This window comes from Acomys russatus, chromosome 8, assembly GCF_903995435.1.
Source record: "Acomys russatus chromosome 8, mAcoRus1.1, whole genome shotgun sequence".
Lineage (NCBI taxonomy): Eukaryota > Metazoa > Chordata > Mammalia > Rodentia > Muridae > Acomys > Acomys russatus.
In genome coordinates this window covers 43,727,763-43,741,525 of record NC_067144.1, presented here as the reverse complement: position 1 = coordinate 43,741,525, position 13,763 = coordinate 43,727,763, and the positions used below count along the sequence as shown (strand labels likewise).

General features: G+C 37.4%; 2 protein-coding genes across 2 annotated transcripts in view; one reads left to right on the top strand and one right to left on the bottom strand.

Moving 5' to 3' along the window:
• Arl13b (ADP ribosylation factor like GTPase 13B) overlaps window positions 1–13,763 on the top strand; it is a 57,998-nt gene that overhangs the window by 23,027 nt on the left and 21,208 nt on the right. The window contains exon 4 of the mRNA XM_051150108.1: window positions 11,931–12,036. Coding sequence (XP_051006065.1) covers window positions 11,931–12,036 — 106 coding nt within the window. The remainder of the gene's footprint in view (window positions 1–11,930; window positions 12,037–13,763) is intronic.
• Window positions 2,296–10,368, bottom strand: Stx19 (syntaxin 19). The gene is made up of 2 exons (XM_051150107.1): window positions 10,170–10,368; window positions 2,296–3,190 (listed from the first exon to the last, which is right to left on the bottom strand). The coding sequence occupies exon 2, from the start codon at window positions 3,175–3,177 to the stop codon at window positions 2,296–2,298; it is 882 nt and encodes a 293-aa protein (XP_051006064.1). The 5' UTR covers window positions 3,178–3,190; window positions 10,170–10,368.

Sequence of the window (13,763 nt, the reverse complement as noted above, 5' to 3'; positions counted from 1 at the left end):
GGTCTTTACTGCATTGGAAACCCCTGGTTCGAGTAGCTAGCCATTTCTTAGACACGGATGTGATTGCCTTGCCTGATTCCATCCACTGAGTTCTCCACTCTCGGAAGTTAAGAAGCCATTGGCGTAAGCTTTGTCTTGCTGCCGTGTAGCCCTTTAGCTGCCCTCTTTCTTTACTTACACTGTGGACTTGCACTCATAGCCTTCTTCACCCAAGTCACCCTCTTCTGTCCCTATCATACTCTTAAAACCTTACAAGAACAAGGATTTGACAGTGCTGCTGAGCATCATCATGTTGCCATGAATCTCCTGTATCACTGTTTTCATTCGAGACCTCAGTATTTTGAGATTAAGATCTTTGGAATCAGACAGGCCTCAAGAAGGTCTCTTCTCTTCCCCTTTCCTCCTTTCCCCTCCCCTTTTCTCCTCTCCATTTTTTCCTGTCTTCTTTCCTTTGTATCCTTGAGGAAAGATCTCACCCTGTAGCCCAGGCTGATATTGAACTCCCAGAAATCCTCTAGCACAAAATGGGGATTACAGGTGTGCAATCATGATAGTCCAGAAAGTTACTGATTCTTTCTGAACCTTTTTGGCTCTACTTATAAATGAGGATTTTATTTTTTATTTTATTTTTGGATTTTCTACACAGGGTTACTCTGTGTAGCCCTGGCTATTCTGGACTCACTCTGTAGACCAGACTGGCCTAGAATACACAGAGATCCGCCTGCCTCTGCCTCCTAAGTGCTGGGATTAAAAGCCTGCGCCACCAGCCCGGCTATAAATGAGGGTTTGAATGCCTGTGTTAGCATGTGAATTCAGATGAAATCATGGCATGCACAGTTCCTGTTATTCTGTAAATGGATTTGAATATTATAACTCATGATGTAGTGTTTCAATGTGCCACATAAATTCAAACCACTTAAGCCAATTTTGTGGTTTTAACATGTACCCAAATGTCCTTAATAGTATTTTTTTTATTTGTTAATTTATTATTTTTGTCTTTGGGTTCCAGAACTAGTATATTTCAACTATTGATCGATAAACTCTTTCAAGAATTAGTTTTCTCTTTTAGATTGTTATATTATGAAAAAAAAAATGTTGGTTTTACTTTGTATAAAGTGTGGAAATAAGGGGCCAGGCGTTGTGGTACATGCCTCTAATCCCAGCACTTAGGAGTTAGAGGTAGGCAAATCACTGTGAGTTTGACCCAGCCTGATCTACAAAGTGAGCCCAGGATAGCCAAGGGTACACAAAGAAATACTGTCTCTAAAAACAAAAAACAAAAAAGTGTGGAAATAAATCATACAAAATATTCAACAACTGATAAAGTATGTTGTGCATAGGCTAGGATAATACTAAGCAACTGAAGACACAGCCATAAGAAATTATTTATCATAGCTACGATATAGCATGAACCTAGGTGCCCATCAACTCAGAAGCCATGGGGAAGAACAAAATCAAGTCATTTGTAAGAAAATGGATAACAGTTGGTGTCACCTGTGTTAAGTGAAATTACCCAGAGACAGAAAGACAAATATATTTTTTCTCTTGTGTGTACACTAGAATATAAAGAGGGGAGGAAACAAACAGAGAGTAGTAAAGCAACTACCAGAGAAAGGTTAGAGAGACACAAGACGGTGGATACGATCAAGCACGAAATGCACGTGTGGAAATGTCATTGCTGAACCCATTAATATTGATACGATGAAATGAAAATGTGGCAGTAGAACAGAATATTATTCACTGCCTTGCAACAAGTTTGTGCTTAATTTTCCCTTTAAAAGCATGATAAAATACTAACAGAATTTTTAAAAATTTATCTGGGTATAATTGAGTTATACCTGTTAAATAGTACTTAATAGTCTTAGTTTTAATGATAAATAATTTATCCACTTAGCTGTTGAGTCCATCATCAAATATACTTTTTTATTTTTTTCCGAGTCAGGGTTTCTTTGTGTAACCTTGGTTGATCTGGACTCTCTTTGTTGACCAGGCTGGCCTGGAATTCAGAGATCTGCCTACCTCTGCCTCCTGAGTGCTGAGATTAAAGGCGTGCACCCACGTGTTTGGCGTAAGATCATTCACATTGATTTAACCTGTAAATTTTAAGTAAATGCTTGTCTTGTGTCACTGGCTTTAGCAGTTTCTGTAATTTTTTTAGTGGGTAAATGTTGAAGGGGAAAATGACCAGTTAGCAATGATAAAATGCCTGTGACTGGATTCATGAAATGAGGACTCTGGAGTGTGGCCGCCTTAGCCTTCAACCCTGAGAAAGTTTAAGTTTCTAAAATAGCGTCTTTATTTGGAGCCACAGCATGGGCAGCAGCAACAGCACAGGGCCCTGCAGGGGTTTCTTCTTTTGTATTTTACAGCCAGTCCAAACTTCTCTTTGGTATTGTTAACATAATCTTTTGTGCTGTTGACCATTACCTCAATGCTGTTGATGCTCTCTCCTTGTTCCTCTACCAGAAGAGATACCTGAATGAAAAGGTCCCGGAGATCCTTCACCTGGTTCTCCAGATTCACAAGTTCTTTGTGTCTCTGTTCAATCTCTGAGAGTTGGGCTTTAGTGATGCTGGTTTCTGTAAGTAAGCTTTCGTTAAAAACTTCCCATTTGCCATTTTGAAGCATGTCATTTACTTCTTCTTCGGACACTTCTTTTCCAGCCACTTCGAGCTGACGGACAATAAATGTCTTGCATTTTTCTTGTTTTAAAGCTATCGTGTCATTGTACAGAAACATGGTTTGCTGAAAGTGGCGGAACATTGCAGTGTACTGAGAATTGAGTATCCTTGTGACCACTGATGATGGACCATTTTCAACCTCTGACTTTTTCACTTCTTTGACTAACTCACCCAAGGCTCTGTTTATGTGTTCTGCTTGGATTTTTATCTCCTTTGCAATGGTAGAGTCTCGCTTAAGTAGACTAAACCTTCTCATGGAAGCCACCAGGCTCTTTTGCTGCTGTCCAAATTGTTGGACATCATCAACAAAGCTCTTAATATTCTCCTGCAGCTTTTGGATCTCATGTAGGTGTCTCTCAACTACAGGCTCTTTCTCATAAATAACAGCTTGCTGGACAAGCACGGCTGGTTCTTCTGCTTCTGCAAACAAGTGACTGTCCCGAGAGAGTTCCATTTCCTTGGTTTTCTGTTTTAATTCTTGAAGTCGATCTTTCATCTTCCTTTTCCTCCTAAGAAACAAAAATAATGTAATTGAGCAAAGAAGTTGCTGTTTTTCCCCATGAGCAGTTGGATGAGAGATAGCTGTGTGTCTCTTACCAAAAACAGGAAGTTTTTTAAATGAGGAAAATAACAAGGCATGGTGGCTAAGGCAAGAGAGCAGCAAATTCTAGGCTATCCTAGGCTACATAAGGCATTTGAAGCTAACCTGAACTATATAGTAAGAACTTAGCTAAAAGAGAATAGAAGGAAAATAAAAAATAAATTTCTCATAGATATTACCAAAATAGGGAGAGCAATGTAAGATACTTTGAGAGTTATTCTGGATGTTACTCCTGCTGAAATCTTATTTAAGTGAGTACAGTGGCTGAGAAAGCAATGGTGAAGACACAGTTGCCCTCTTAAGTTCATCCGTGTCATCATACTGTCTGTAACATAACTTTCTGTTACAAAAGTTTTTTTGGCTGTACTTTAACTTTTAGGATTGACCTTTAACTTCTTAAAATGGTAAATTTATTAAAGACACCTTTCACATTTAATGTAATGTATGATTGTTTAAAATAGACACATTTTTCTTGGATTGGAGATGTGGTTCAGCAGTTAGGAATACATATTACTCTTCCAGGGACCAGGGCTTTTTTGCCAGCAACCACATGGCATCTCTCCGCTGTATGTAACTTCAGTTCCAGGGATCCTCTTCTCGTCTTTGTGAGGACATACATGCATTTAGGCAAAACACTTGGGCACCGAAGAGTCTGTAAAAATTACTTATTTTGCTAAACATGCATAATTCAGGTAAACAGACACAATGACACAGTAAATTTGATGTGGATTTTAAGTAATATATATAAAACGAGGCTTTTGAGTTAGCGTATTTTATATAGCCTTGTTTACATATCCATTGCATACATGAAAAATATTGTTGATTTGATTATGTTGGCCTCTCATTCCTGCCAGTTGTTTCCAAGGATCTTAAAATTCCTAGGGCAAAACTAGGTAGGAATTTATATTATGGTCCATCTTTAGATACTTGAGAGCATGTTTATATATTCTTATCTGAGAGTGCTGATAATATTTACATTTTTACCTAGTGCTCCTAATTGTCCACAGCATCAAATCAAATGGAAATAAGTTACATGTAATTATATATAATAATAAGGTAATGATACACACATAAATATAATTAAATGGCTCGAAGATGTTCTTGGTAATAAACCACAATATTCTTTTCTTTTTTCTTTTTCTTTTTGGTCTTTTGAGACAGGTTTTCTCTGTGTAGCCTTGGCTGTCCTGGACTCGCTCTGTAGACCAGGCTGGCCTTGAACTAACAGCGATCCACCTGCCTCTGCCTTCTGAGTGTTGGGATTAAAGGCGTGCGCCACCACGCCCGGCTTACAATATTATTTTCTTAACCCTAGAGTTTGGAAAGACACAGAATGCTTTCATAGTTTTGAAACAGCTCATTGATCTCTGTGCATTTTCTTAATATTGAGCAGATAAAGCACTGATAGGATGTGGTACTGTGAGAACCAATGTTTGGCATATTTATACGGTTTTTTAAAAAAATCAACACGTTTGATCATCTCATCTACACATATAGGTATCAGATATATTCATGGTGCTTAGTGTGGAATTACCTTAGTCTCCTGAAGTTGCATTGAGAATCAGAGATTAAAGTAACATCAAGCATATACTAAATATAAAAGTAAAAAAATCCTTAACAGGAAAAGATTTGAAATATCAAGTACTTTAGAAACCATATTAACATCTACTAAACAGACTTGATGTGATAGCAGTTATCCATGATAAAATATTTTACTTTAATGCATGCTTTTAATCAGAGCCACCAGAACAATCAGTACTAATATAATAGGCTAAGAAATATACTTGTGCCACTTAATTTATGATATTCATGGCACATTGAGGGTTGGATGCTTTGTGGTGGAAACTCATAAATTAGGAATTCCCAGAGGAACAAAGGGAGTAAGAATAGAAAGCTGTACAAAGTGAAAAGCCATTGAAATAAATTTAAGCCATTGCCCTGAGAAAGAGAAGATCGCTTTTACAATTATTTTCTGCAGTGTGAAAGTATTGTCTATACAACATGGTTAAACATAGCGTCATTCCAAACGTCATTGGAGTGAGAATTATATGAGAAGAGTGTTAAAGGGGTTGAGCATGTAGAACTGTCCTGAGATGAACTAGTTTATGAAGTTAGAATTAAAGAGATATATAAGATCATATGTGTCCTCACATATAATCAAGCAAGGCCTCTGTAAGGAGATATTTGTGAGTCCTAAATACTGAGAAGCCAGGCAGGTGAAGAGACCATTGAGTCTAGGCTCTGTATAGGAGATAGAACGCTGAACCAGGAAGACTGATGGATTCAAAAAGATTTATTTCCATTTATGTGTATGTGTGTGTGTTTCTGGATGTATAGTCATACATGAATTCAGATGCCTATGGAGGCCCAAGGTATTAGATGCTCCGGAGCTGGAGTTAAGGGTGGCTGTGAGCTGCCTGATGTAGGTGCTAGGAACAGCATGCAGGTCCTCGGCAAGAATGGTATACTATTTTAACTGCTAAGGTGTCTCTCCAGCCCATGACTGATGTAATTGAAGAACAAAATTAATGCCCATGTAGATAGAAATTGAGAAGGAAAATTAATAGAGAGGAAAGAAATCTGGAAGTTGGATAGGAGGCAGATCATTCATTATTGGCGTATGTGAGAAATAAAGAATGTGAGTTTTACTATAGAAGTAGAAGGCAGAAAAGAACAAATGTAGCACTGGGTTGAATTTTGTTTTCAAAAATTTTTTTACTTGCTGTATATAGACTTGTTTCCCTGGGTAACAGAGTGGTCTATGAGAAAATCAGTAATTAACCACATGTAAGTCATTGGGGAATGTTTTTGGAGGTACAAGCAACAACATTTTGGAAGCTGAACTTTATTACCACATTTAGGAAGCCAAAATGTTTCACTTTGACCTCTGTAAAGGACGTTATTTTCCTATTCTCTGAAGGAATACCATAACATTTATTTGCTTATTTATACGAGTGGCAGTTCTAACTATGTAATCTTGACTAACCTGGAACTAGCTATATGGGCCAGGCTGGCCTCAAACTCAGAGATCTACCCGCCTCAGCCTCCTGAGTGCTGGGATTAAAGACAGGTGCCGTCATGCTCAGCCAACTTTTATATTTGACTAAAAAGCACGTTAAAGAACTCTTTAAGAGTCTATCAGTATCTATTTTCTATTCATTATCCCTGATACATGGACTAAACAAATAAGGTAAGAACTGAGGAGATCGTTCAGGGAGAGCACTTGGTGCACAAGCATGAAGACCTGTGTATCTATAGACCCACGTAAGAACAAGGTGTGGCTGCATATGCTTGTATCCTAGTGCTGGGGAGGGACTGAAGGCTTCATGCGGTTGGTCAGCTGGACAGCCTAGCCAAAAAATAAAAAAAAAATAAAAAAAATAAAATCAACCTTTGCTCAGTGAGAGACCCTGTCTCAAGAGAGTAAGGTGTGTTGGGTTATTGTATTCTGAGGGAATGCCCACAGTGTCCCATTAAGCTATGGATTAATTCCAATGTTGTTCGGTTGTTCCCATGAGAGCCCATGGAATCTGTCCACTGTTGTCCAGGTACTGGAAGTGCAGACCTAGAAGCTGCAGACAGCTCTCAGTGCTAGAAAGCTTGCCCAGACATGCACAATACTCTATAGCATCGCAAAAAACCACATAAACATAACACATTTATAATTGTGTATAGATAGCTAGGCAGGTAGATAGAAAGATAGAAACAAAGAGAAAGAAAGAAGAATGGATGGGTAGATGGATAGATAGATAGATAGATAGATAGATAGATAGATAGATAGGGAGAGATAGTTACCTCAGTTTTCTGTGATTTTTGTAATTCAATTACATACCTCATTTCCTGCTGTAATCCTGGGCAAATTAAAATAGATATTTTTATGTCTGTACAGAACATGGTCTATTTTCCCCAGATCATGTAGGAAATTCAGTTTTCTTTTCTGTAATATCTAAACCCTAAGTCCCAGCCTCAAAGATACTCTTTTTTCTTCTAGTTCAGCATAGCTTTGTTTAATTTCTCCTGGTAACTGTGGTGGCTGTGTTCCCCCTTCTTTTTAGAACCTGCCACTTTTTGCTACTTTTACAACTATTGGTATGTATAGTTTCTTTAAGAGAAATTGTCATTATTTTATAATTGTCATTATATAAATATATTTAAAAAAATTTTTTTTTTCTGAGACAGGGTTTCTCTGTATAGTCTTGGCTGGCCTGCCATCACTTTGAGACCAGGCTGGCTTTGAAAAATAATTTTATATTTAAGTAAAGCAAATTTCTTTAAACATTTTTTATTTCTTACCTATACATTTATATCATTACACATATATACAATAAACTACCTATAGCAAGAAGAACCATGACAATCGGGAATTATATAAACGTTACATTCTTAGTGTTTTGGCTATTTGTATTTGACAGCTTTGAAGAAAACATCTTTCCTATCTTGGTGCATCTAAAATTCTGAATGTAAACGTTGATTTTTCTTGTTGTTTTTGTTGTGTAAATTGTTTGTTTCTTTTCTTTTTGGCAAGACAGGGTGGCTGTCCTGGGCTTGGCTTGTAGACCAGGCTGGCCGTGAACTCAGCAACCCACCTACCTCTGCCACAGAAGTGCTGGGATTAACCACTGCCTTAAGTTGATAACACCACAGCCCTAAATTGATAGTTTTAAATTTAAGGTTCATATTCAAGCATTCCTCTATATTTCAAACAGAAAGGAACTCTTTCTAAAATAGCTGTCTACCTTGATAGAGACACAGGTGATGAGCTTTGCAGTGCTAACCCAGTCAGCCTTTTCTCTCAGTAGTTTGTCTATGTAAAACCTCACTTAATGTAAGTAATGACCACACTACGGCATACATACATGTATGCATTTTCTAGCAGATGATGTTCATAACTGAAGGCACAACTGTTTCCTGTTTAATTTTACATCCATAAATTAGAATCTAAGCATAGTAGAATTTAAATTTTGAATACAGTTGATGAACGCAAAAACTATGGAACTCATAAGAAGTATTGGTTAGGCTAGATGAAATTCCTGAGATTATTATTTCAGGTAGTTTTCTTAGTGTGGCAGAAGATAAGATGGTCTGTCAGTAGGTTTAATTTACTACTGTATGTTGTTTAATTAGCTATGTGGTTTGGATTTCAACCATTATGTTTACTATGTCTGTGAACTTAAACATGGTGTTTGAGAAAAGAAAAAAAAAAAGGACAATAGTTGATGCATATGGCAATAATTTGTAATAGTTTTTTGTGAGAAAGAGAAAAATATATGGGAGTGACTCAAAGGAAGCATTCTCTACCCTGTTACAGAGAGTGCATATTCCTAGAGACAAACATTAATATGCATTGCCTAGCGCCTTTAGCACTATTGGGTGGTTGGTGGTGTATGCCTTTTATTCTAGCATGGGAGCTTGGGGGTGGGGTGGGGCAGAGAGAAGTGGATCTCTGTGAGTTCAAGGCCAGCCTAGTCTACAGAGTGAGTTCCAGGATAGACTGGGCTACACAATGAAACTCTGTCTTGGAAAAGAAAGGAAGGAAGAAAGAAAAGAAGGAAGGAAGAAAGAAAATACACTTATGTTTTTTTTTTAAGTTCTTACTGTGGTTACTATGTTGATTAGTAAGTACTTCAAGAAATACATTTTGTTATTGTGTGTAAAGGCAAATTTCAGCATTTCTTCAGTTCAAGGATCTTACTATACATAATCTCTAGGCTTGAATTAGCTGACAGCCTCAGTGATGCATCCCTTCAGTATTCTGCTTTGGAGTCGATGTAGATGTGCTGTCTTGTTGAACTAATTTGTTTCATAAGGTCATTTCTCTTTTAATAGTTTTTCAAAAAAGTAGGCCAATCTGATTCAGGTGAGTTGAATGTATATAAAGAGCTTCATATTAAATTTCATAGTGCATAGCTTTGAAGGGAGACTGTCTGTGTGTTACATGGCCAACTTAATACCTACTTTTAAATTATTTACAGAAGTCATGTTGATTTGAATATTAAATTCAGATATGGTAACAACTATAACTGAGGAAATACATTTAATTTAAATTGTGCCCATTTAAACATTAAGTTTAACTAGTAGCTTGAAAAAAAACTGTTAAATTCATAATTTAAGAAGTTTCCCAAGAAGAGACTTGATACCCTATGAGAATATATAGGGGGACGTAATCCCCCTCAGGAACAGTCATAGGGGAGGGGAATAATGGGAAAATGGGGGGGGGAGGAATGGGAGGATACAAGGGATGGGATAAACATTGAGATGTAACAAGAATAAATTAATAAAAAAAAAAAAAAAAAAAAAGAAAAGAGGAGAACCAAAACCAAACCAAAAAAAAAAAAAAAGAAGTTTCAACATACTGTCTACAACATTAAAATGCTTGAGTGCTTTGACATTTTACAGTAGTCCCAACAAAACTATTTTAGAATTTCTTCAAATTAGGTTTACCAGGTCCTGGGGATGAAGAAATTAATATTTTCCTGCCAAATTGGGCCATAAAGTTCTGTTCAAGAGTCCTATCTAAAGTAAGCACAGCATTGTTAGTTATTGTCTATAATGAAAGAAGTGCAGACTTGTTTTCATGGGATCCGTTTTCTAATTTTTCTAAAAGGAGAAGTTGTTTTTATACAATTAGAGTAATGCTTTTATGTAAGGCTGATAACTCCCCTCAGTCTTAGTTCATCATAGAAAGGATAGGTCAGCTGCTTTCAGCTCTGTTCAAATCCAGACGCAAAAGTAACCTAAGGACCTGCTGACCCATTCTTTACTGTCACATTGCACCTGGATTTCAGTTTCTTGATATTTCACTTTAAACAGCACACACACGCACACGCACACGCACACACGCGCACACGCACGCACAGACACATACTAATTCAGAATAATTCACTTACCTGGCTGTCTTGTTCTTGTTTTCCCACCCGTGGTGTTAGAGTCCGTAGTCTGAGAGAAAACCCGAGTGCCATGGAGCGTAATGCTTGATCAAATGCTAAGTCACTTCTAAGCCACAGGCTCTCTTTATGGTTCTCATACAGTTAATTGAAAGCCAAACAACGAAGTCAAATAAGTTGGAGATAAAGTTGTACATTTGCTGTTACTATCAAATGAGAAGCACAGATTGCTTACTTCACACTTAACACCCGGAGAATCCGGTTCTACCTGTTCCTTACCTGTTCCTTAGATTAAAGGAAGATCGTTTTCACTGAGGCTCATTGGTGACAGGAAGTCCTTGTTAAATTGTCCACACAGGTAGAGTACATTCTGTGTTCCTAGTCTACACTACCTGCAGAGTGCCTTACTTCTGAAAAATGCTGCTCTATCTAGACAAAGGCTTCTTGGCAGATATCAGAACCTAAAAGTACAGGATGAAGTAGGCACAAGTAGGAATGGAACGAAGCCTAGTGTGCAGATATTTAGGCTCTGTGTATGATTGAATTCTCTTCTGTTCGGAAATCCCAGAGGAGTTTACTCACAAAATTATAGAAATTTAGAAGAATGACAGCAAGAGAGGACTTTTGTCTTTGAACCTCCATCTCACCTTTCTTTTTATATTGTTATTTTTAGAGTAAGCTTCTATAATTTTCAGGGTAGAATAGCAACGTTCTATAGTACTATTTATTTATTATGTTATTATACAAATTCAAAATTAATTTCTACCAGTAATAAGTACTTACAAGGAAACTTAGGAATGAAAATTCTTTCAGAGTGTAAAATTTCTAAACCTTTAATTTTTTTGGTATCCCCATCCCCAGTGGAGAAACTGTTTCGAGGTGGGATGGACATTACTATAATCAAAGTAAAAGTTAGATTGATTTCCTGAGTCTGTTTTCCCCACTTCCCCTACCAAATAAAATGGCTCTTTCATAGCACTCTGCCTGAAAGCAAAGAAGCAATCCTTCAGTGCAAGACTGGCAAACCAATGAATGCTGGACCATCTGTATGATAGGTCATTTTGCAGCCTACAGTGACATGTAGATTTCTTTTTTGTGCATCAAGAAAAGCTCAGGACTCAATTTTGTGTTAAAAAAAAAAAAAAAAAAAAAAAAAAACTCATGGCACAAAAGAAACAATGTTCTCCATAGTGCTCAATTGTAAACTTTGAAGTACTACCTCCACGTTTGCTTACATTTTTCAAAAGGAAGCAATGTGAAGCTGAACTAAGAAATAATGAAAATGTGCACAGAAGGAGGAGTGGAATAGGAGAAACCTCCATACTGACTTCCACAGTTGCTGTCTTGTCACTCCAGTGTGAAATGTAAGGCATTGTTTCTAAGTAGAAGAAAGGGCCTGAAATTTCATCTATGGGCTATGGAAAGAAGCCTGATTCTAAAAAAACAAACAACCAAAAACACCAATAACAACAACAAAAAACCTAGTGATAGTTTTTTGATGCTGTTTTTTTTTTTTTTTTAAATTGGTCTATTGATTGCTTATACTTTCTCATTGGCTGCTTTTTCTTTTAGGAGCCGGTCTTCACACTGCATTTTAGAGCAGTAACTATGACAAGTTATATAAATCCATGCTGCAGTATTCCCTGAACCAGCTTGTTCTGTAGTTGTTCTAGTTAAGTCCAGGAAACAGATGACCATGGAGAAGACACCTCAGATGTCACATGACTATGTACTTGCTGTACAATACTTCATTTGTCTTCCCAGGTTGGCAAACAAGCAGGACAAGGAAGGGGCTTTAGGAGAAGCTGATGTGATCGAGTGCCTCTCTCTGGAAAAGCTGGTCAATGAGCACAAGTGCCTGTGTCAGATAGTAAGTAGTTTGATTATCACTATTACTGTTAGTACTGTTATGATTGCTTTTCAAGTTTGTTCAGAAAACTTAGTTTCTATAACTGTGACAGTCAACTAGAAAGCAATCTTTGGTGGCCTTGTTACATGAAAACTCAGCTGAAAAACAGCATCCAGGCTAACAACCTGAGTTTAATTCCTGGGATCCACATAGTGGAAGAAGACAACAGTCTCCTACAGTCTTATTTATTTTCTTTCTTTCTTTCTTTCTTTCTTTCTTTCTTTCTTTCTTTCTGTCTTTCTGTCTTCCTGTCTTCCTGTCTTCCTTCCTTCCTTCTCTACTTCTGTTTTGTTTTGTTTTGTTTTTCAAGACAGGGTTCTCTGTGTAGCCTTGGCCGTCCTGGACTCACCTTGTAGTCCAGGCTGGCCTCTAACTCACAGAGATCTGTCTGCCTCTGCCTCCCGAGTGCTGTGATTAAAGATGTGCACCACCATGGCAGGCTACCTGCAGGTTTTCTACTGACCTCTTGTGCTGTGGTATGTGATCACACCTCCAAATTAATAAATAAAAGAAAAAAGATAATGAAAATAATCTCAAAATAATTTTTATGTTATAAGTTATAAATCATTCTGTCACTGTTCCGTTAATGGAGGTTAGTGCTGCACTATCTCTTCTGTTTGTCTCACTAACTTCTAGCAACTTTCCTACATGGCTTCAACGATTTTGTTTGCTCTTTGTTTTAGTTACTTCTGATTGTATCAGTCAGGTTGCAAATTTTGGAACTGAGAAAGAAAAAAGTATAAAATTTTAGCTTAAGAAATTTAATATGGCTTTAAAAATTGCAACATACTATGAGTTGTCATTCAGTCTTAAGGAATATAGCAAAGGATTTATTCAACCTTCAGGAAATGATCATTGGGTTGTGAGCCTTACAAGAGTATCCCTTTCTCTACATTCATTGGCATAAGAATTTAAAACTTTCTTCATCTCTCTCTCGCCCTCCCTCCCTCCCTCTCTCTCCCTCCCCTTCCACTCCCCTCTCCATCTCTCTCTCCTCTCTCTATTTTGAGACAGGGTTGTCTATGTCACCCTGGCTGGCTTCAAGCTCATCAGAGATCTTCCTGACTCTGGCTCCATAGTGCTGGAATTAAAGGAGTGAACTGTGAAGCCTGGTCTTTCCAGGTGTTCTTAATAAATAGCAGTCCTTTTCTCAGGGCAGTTCAGATTGTCTTCTGGTCTTCTCATTTAGAATGTAACATAGATAGCATCTATAATTTTTTTCAACTTCTGGTTTAGTTACTGCAAAATTGTGTCTTGGAAGTTATTTTAAATGGAATTAAAAATAATTTAAAAATCTTAAAATTTAAAAGTTACTTTTTTTTTTTTTTTTTTTGGTTTTTCGAGACAGGGTTTCTCTATGTAGCCTTGGCCATCCTGGACTCACTTTGTAGACCAGGCTGCCCTCGAACTCACAGCGATCCGCCTGCCTCTGCCTCCCGAGTGCTGGGATTAAAGGCGTGCGCCACCACACCCGGCTTTAAAAGTTACTTTAAAAGAAGTTAATTTAAAAGGCTAAATTTTTATTTTCTTTCTTTTTTGTTTTGTTTTGTTTTTCAAGATATGGTTTCTCTTTGTAACAACCTTGGTTATCCTAGACTCACTTTGTAAACCAGGCTGGCCTCAAACTCATCTGCCTCTGCTGGGATTAAAGGTGTGTTCCACCAAGCCTGGCTTAAATTTTGCTTTTT

Coding starts and splice junctions, on each gene's coding strand:
- Stx19 (XM_051150107.1), bottom strand. CDS start 3,177: ATGAAAGATCGACTTCAAGAATTAAAACAGAAAACCAAGGAAATGGAA.